We start from the raw sequence: 6367 nt of genomic DNA on the forward strand, positions 1-6367 counted from the left end.
ACCAAATTTTTTCATCCAATCATACTGTAGATAAATAATTTTTTAACTTTATAAAAATCAAGTTTATTTTGAAAACAAAAATAATAATTGCTTTTGATTGGTCAAAATAATTGATTAATTCGACTTAAGTGAATGCAATAGTATTACGTACAACAACTACTAATAACAACCATCTAAATAACAATATTTAATTTAAAATTACTTTATTTAAAAATAAAAAGCATAAAAAAAAATAAAAATAAACTGGAATCAATTTCAAAGATCCCATAAAGATCCCATACTAGACTGATTAAGAAAACATAAAGATGACAAGCTTTTTAATAGCAAATAGTCAAATCAAGCTAATCACACTTCTCAATGCTTTGGAGTTAAAGCTTTCCCTTCTTCCCCAACTTTCACTATGGCCTTAAACCCCTTATTATTTTCAAATAGTGAAAGAAAACAACAATAATCAGGATGTTTAAAACTTTGGCTTTTCTTTTCACTTTCATCTGTTTTCATCTACTTTTGTTTCACTTTCATCATTATTCTCTCGCAACTGTTCTTTCATCCTAATGATGGTTCATGGAATGTGACCTAAAACATCAATACAAAAATTTCTTACACAATTGAATCCAGAAAACAAATGAAATCAATAAAATAGGCAATAAAAATCTCATACTATGATCTATTTCCACGTAATCTACTACCATACTTTCATTTTTTTCTACTGCCATTTTTTGTCTGTATAATCGATCAACAATTCTTTGTAATATAGCTAAAGCTTTGCCTTCTTCCCCAACTTTCGAAGTGACCTTAAACCCCTTCTTTATTGTCACGCTCACTAGTCTACCTTCACTATCATGTTTGTTGAGTAAAACTGTAACTAACACATCCCCTTGAGATGGCAACCAATATTCGATTTCATCGAATTTAAATGTTAGACCATCCTGCAGTGATGTTGCAAGAAAAGCATATATTGTGATTTCACTCGATGAGCTCTTCATCTTCACCTTGCTATCATATTGTGTATACTCTTCTCTCCCAATCTCTGAGATTGCTTGGGCACCGATCACGTCAGAAAAGAAGTTTGCATTAAATTTGGATGATGCTTCACCCATTGCCTGCTGTATCAAAATGATTTTCTTTAACGGCAGCATCTGAAACATTTAAAATACCAGCGTAAAAAGAAAGGATAATAAATAATTGATAAAAATATTGAAGGTAAAACACAAATTTTAAAACACCACATAAAATGAGTGACATTCATTTTCCCTGTCCAATACCAAAGGAAAAATCATTATTCAAAATTAATTGATTGCATTGAAAAAGGGTAGTATTACCTCCAATCCATGAATGTAATTACGTACCCATGCACATCCATCGTCAGGCATTTCAACTACCAGACTTTTCAATCCTGGCAACTCTTCCACCCCTTCTACGTGTTGCAGCTGACCACATCCTTCTATGATGATTTCCTCCAGACGATGTAGAGTAGATAAACCTGATATTGTTTCCAATTTCGAACATTGATACACTGTAAGAGTATTTAGTATCTCTAGCTGCTTTAAGTCCATTTCTTTTAAATTTTCCATCCACCCAACTTTCACTGATCGAAGTATGGGACAAATTTCTCCACTAATTAGCAACTTTGATATATTATTAGGACCACTGAGTTCTATTTTTTCAAGTCTAACCATGAAGCTGCTTGCAGCAGAATCCAAATCAGTTGAAGCCACAGATTTGCTCAGATCAAAACTCCCTCTGCAGAAGCCGTACTCCTAGGTGCACTCCAAGAACAATGATCTAAGATTACTAAGTTGTTTAAGCGATTGCGCCAAGGATGTTATATCTGTCTGACCCAGTGATTGCACCAAGGATATTAAATCTGTCTTCTCCAAGGACCTTACTATACGTAATTCTTCCAAATGCCTGAACATTGCCATTGATTCTGGAAGCTTTCCCAAAGAGGGAGAGTCCCAAATCCATAACTTTCTCAGCTCGAAACTGGCCTGGCATTGAAAGTTAAACTTACAATTGAGACTTACATTTAATTGATAATTTAAGTAGATTACACTCAAACATAAAAGTTACAAAATTTCTAATACATTAGGATATTTTTCCTAATATTATTTAGATCGAGTAGAAACTATTGTAAACTTGGTAATGCTTTGTTTCTATGTTCAGACTATTGAGATTCTCCACATTGTGGAGTCAACAATAGCTTTCTAAGTAGTAAACAATCTTTGCCAAACTAGTACTCTGAAAGTGACTTCATTTCCAGAAAAGAATAGTGAAATACCTGCATATTGGTCTGGAACTGTTGCTGGAATATGCTCCATAATTCTTCCACTTCCCAAACATTTAAAAAGTACAACTTCTGTAGAGGAATCCAGGAAGGAATTCGTGAAGAAATTTTTTTTAATACAAAGCTAGGTCTAATTTCAAGCCACACGAGGCCAGTCTCTGCTATAAAATAAGTAATTTTTTGTTCAAGCACCAAATCCCAGAATGACTGGAAACACCTACCCTTTTTTTCTTCTAGGATTTGATTAAATCCTTTTTCTTCCTGCATATAAAGATCAGGGTTAAGTGTCTGCCCGGCTGGAAACAAAATGAAAACAAACACAAATTGATTTTTTTTTCTAACGCTTTTTATAGTATTAATTTCAAAATAGTAAAGGAGCACACCATAGATTTGAGAATGTCTGGTCTCCACAGTCGAGGAGGGCCCAACTGATCTGCCATTTGTCTTCCCAGATCGCGGAGGTGATGATGCATACGAAATATTGGATATTTAAAACCCATAACCACTTCGACTAGGCACTTATCTTGCAGAGTTTGAACTGCATGCTCTGCGCTCCAACCTGACGCCTTCCAGATTGATATAGCTTTATCTTTTATAGGCATATAATCTACAACTGTAACTCCCCTTTCCACTTCAGGTATTTCTTTCTTATTGCAAAGACAAGCTATATCAATAAGTATCTGTTTCTCCTCTCTGTCCAGGCCATCAATGCTAATTTTAAGCCTTTTCATTATATCCTTAGGCTGGATTTTCTTAACTTTTTCCAATTCTAGCTTCCAATAATGCTTATCCCTACGATAAACATGGGCACCCAGAACTTTCAGTGAGAGGGGTAAACCTCCACAGAATTGCACGAAGCTTTTAATTAATTTCTCATATGCAGCAGGTGGACCGCGTCCGCGAAAAGCATGTTTACAGAAAAGCTGCTTAGCATGATCCTTATCCATTCCCTTCATCTTATAACGGATATCTGCACCCCTTAACACACTCTTGTCACGGGTTGTAATAATTACCAGGCTACCAGTACCCAGTACACCTTCAGGTAATAGGGCGTCTAACTGGTTCTCTTGATCGATATCATCTAGGATTATAAGGAAATGCAAATGCCTTGCCCTTCCCAGACGATCCTTTAACTCTCCGATTCCTTGATCCACACTCCTAATATCTAAATCTTTAACCTTTTGATCTTCAGGGAAAAAATCTTTTAAGAGCTGACTTTTCAAGTAGTGCAATTTACCTTTGGCATGTGATTCTCTGACATCAGAGAGAAAGGATGATGCACTGTAACTTGAACGCTTCCTGTTAAACAATTCTCTTGCCAAGGTGGTCTTGCCAACCCCACCAAGACCAAAGATCCCTACCGTCCCTGCTGTCTGTGAACAAGAATTTTCAAAATCTTGGACTAGATCTGCAAGTCCAACCGGATATTTTGCAACATGTAACGGTTTCATCTTTTCCGTTTCTTGCAGCACACGGGACACAATCTTTTCACACAAATCCCTGAAAACCAAGTCTAAAAATCTCTTTAAAAAGAAAAAATGAGTGTCATGACATGCTTGAGGAAAAAAAAACATGATGAATCAAGTAATCTTACTCTTGATACTGGCTACGTTCATAACCAGATATGTCTGCAGCAAATGCAAGGGCCTTTTTCCATTCATCCAACTTATCAACATTCCTGCCATTCCTTCGATAGTCAGAAAATGCCGCAGCATACTGAGACTTGTTGTTCTCGATGTGGCGAAGCTCCCAAGGGTGGACATCGTAGAAGACAGGAATAAAGAGGGCATCAGTTTGTTGTAACATAAGAACAAGCTCCTCTAGACACCACTTTGACTCTGCATATCTTTTAGAAAAAATGGCTATTTGCACAACAGATGAGCGTATGGCATTTTCAATGGCAGACGTAATAGAATCTCCCCCTTCTATCTCTTGACGGTCTAGAAATGCCCCGCACTGTCTAGCCTTAAGACGCTCATAGAGTTGTTTAGCAAGGGTTTCTTTAACATCAGGGCCTCGGTGGCTGATGAATGCATCGTATTGTTTAGAAAATGCAGTTGATCTCTCCTTAGCAAAGGAGGAGGAGGAAGCCATGAATGCGGAACTAGAATTGCAGCAGGGTGGAGATATGATATTCTTCTTGGAGACGATGAAGGATAGATGAAGGAAAAAACAGATGAAAACCAGACAGTTTCGGTTAGAGGAAGCCATGAATGCAGGACTAGAATTGCAAAATGTATGAAATGCTCTAAAGGCGCAGAGGGGGGTCGGTGGGTATGATATTCTTCTCGGAGAAAACGAATAAAAAATGAAATAAGAAAAGAGATGAAAACTAGACAATGTCGGTTAGGGAAAGTGTGATTGGACTTATGTCGCTTCGAGGAAGCCATGAATGCAGCATCGGCCATCGGCGAAAATATAAATATCTGTTAGAGAAAATACCCGCCACTAGTATCCAGCACAGCTTGCCCCGTGCCTCTACTAATTTAGCGGTTGTGCGATATGTTTAATTAAAACGGTGAATTTTTTTTTTAAAAGGATAATGTTTTTAAAGCTTTAACTTAGGGAAATGCATATATATTAAAATTAAATGATTAATAATTGAACGTATTCTAAGCGTGGATAATAGGCAATAGGAATATTAAATGTTGATTTGAAAATAAATTTTTAGTTCTGTAAATACAAATCCGATATAAAAATTAAATATGGATATTAAATAAAACAATGATTATGAGAATATATAATTTGTCTTTGGATTTAAGAATATTTTTTCTTCTATGAAAGGCCAAGTCAACAAAGTTAGGTCAAAGTAGGTCAAGGCAGTATTTGTCAAGATGGTGTGTATCCGCTACTTTCTATTTTGTCTAATTTGTCTTTGCTTCCTTCCTTTTCTCTGCTATCCATAACTAATTGTATTTTATTGGCAAAAGATCAAGGACAATATTTCTTAACCATGAATATGTTCCTAGGATGATCGTCCAAATATGGGTTCCTTACAAAGCACCAAAGCTATGTGTTTCACTATTAATTTTACCATAGGATGATTGCCCAAATATGGATTGCTTATAGTGCACCAAATCTAAGTGTTTCACTATTAATTTCACCATGAATGAATCAAAAATAAGAGAGGATGCTTGAAAGATGATAGAGGTGAAATGAATTCCTAAAAAGATTAGTAGATAACATCCAATTTTGTGAAACATGTACTTAATTAAATTAGGGTGGCAAAATAAAAGACAACGAAGGGGCTAGCAAGCTATACAAGCTTGAAATAAGGAGAAACTCTATAGTTAAGTGAAGAGAAATAAGGCATCCCAATAAAACCACTGAGATCAATATGCACTTACACTATCATGTGTTTCTTTAAAATAAATTATACATGCTAATACAAGCACATACTACTATGCCATAAAAGACGAAACAAACATAGTTGATTTCCCATACCTTAATGGAAAAATGATGCAATTTACAAACCTAAGAAAATTTCAGCAGCATTACGATATATAAATTTAATACATTATAATCATGAAATGAGAAGAATAAGACAAAAGAGAGAACAAAAACTTACGTGTGAAAAATTATTTCGGATAAAAACCCCACACTCCAAAACATTGAGCCAATATATCATTCAGTAACAAGTTGCAATATATTTTCAAGCCGTAAGCCTTTACATGGAGATTTACAACTTGTTCCATCCTAGAGAAAAATTGGCAGTGTAACCCCTATGAAATGAACTCCTCTCCTCTCATAAATTAGATAAGGCATCAACATATATATAAAGCTCAACACAAAGAGGTAGGTTCCCATGGTTTCAAAACTGTCTTCAATGCCTAAGAAGTAAGTTGTGTCATAAAAAACATCTTGTTGATCCCATGACATGTTGCTCATAGAAACTTCTAAGGAAACAACACTTATCTCATCCATAACGATCATCTTGACAAATACAATGTAAGTACAACATAGAAATTACTATGACTAGCAATAGGAACCTTCCTTATCTCACACAAATTGTCAAAAGTGAACTCCACCATAAATGCTAAATGCTAAAGTACAACTCCAATACATAATAAAAATTTGAAA

At 35.4% G+C, this 6367-nt stretch overlaps 1 protein-coding gene across 1 annotated transcript; it reads right to left on the reverse strand.

Annotated features, from left to right (window-relative positions):
- Positions 1-546: 546 nt before the first annotated feature.
- On the reverse strand, positions 547-3243 carry LOC131030824 (disease resistance protein RPP2B-like). Its single transcript, XM_057961739.2, has 6 exons — positions 2671-3243; positions 2282-2548; positions 1854-1991; positions 1323-1760; positions 690-1139; positions 547-576 (listed from the first exon to the last, which is right to left on the reverse strand). The coding sequence occupies exons 1-6, from the start codon at positions 3241-3243 to the stop codon at positions 547-549; spliced, it is 1896 nt and encodes a 631-aa protein (XP_057817722.2).
- Positions 3244-6367: the final 3124 nt, after the last annotated feature.

This window comes from Cryptomeria japonica, chromosome 7 (genome assembly GCF_030272615.1).
Source record: "Cryptomeria japonica chromosome 7, Sugi_1.0, whole genome shotgun sequence".
NCBI classification, from domain to species: domain Eukaryota; kingdom Viridiplantae; phylum Streptophyta; class Pinopsida; order Cupressales; family Cupressaceae; genus Cryptomeria; species Cryptomeria japonica.

Excerpts from the sequence above, each read along its gene's own strand:
- LOC131030824 (XM_057961739.2), bottom strand. The coding sequence starts at position 3,243 with ATGAAGGGAATGGATAAGGATCATGCTAAGCAGCTTTTCTGTAAACAT. Across the intron at positions 2,549-2,670 it reads CAGACATTCTCAAATCTATG|GAAGAAAAAGGATTTAATCA; the intron begins GTGTGCTCCTTT and ends CTTTATATGCAG. Across the intron at positions 1,761-1,853 it reads AGACAGATTTAATATCCTTG|GAGTACGGCTTCTGCAGAGG; the intron begins GTGCAATCACTG and ends GAGTGCACCTAG.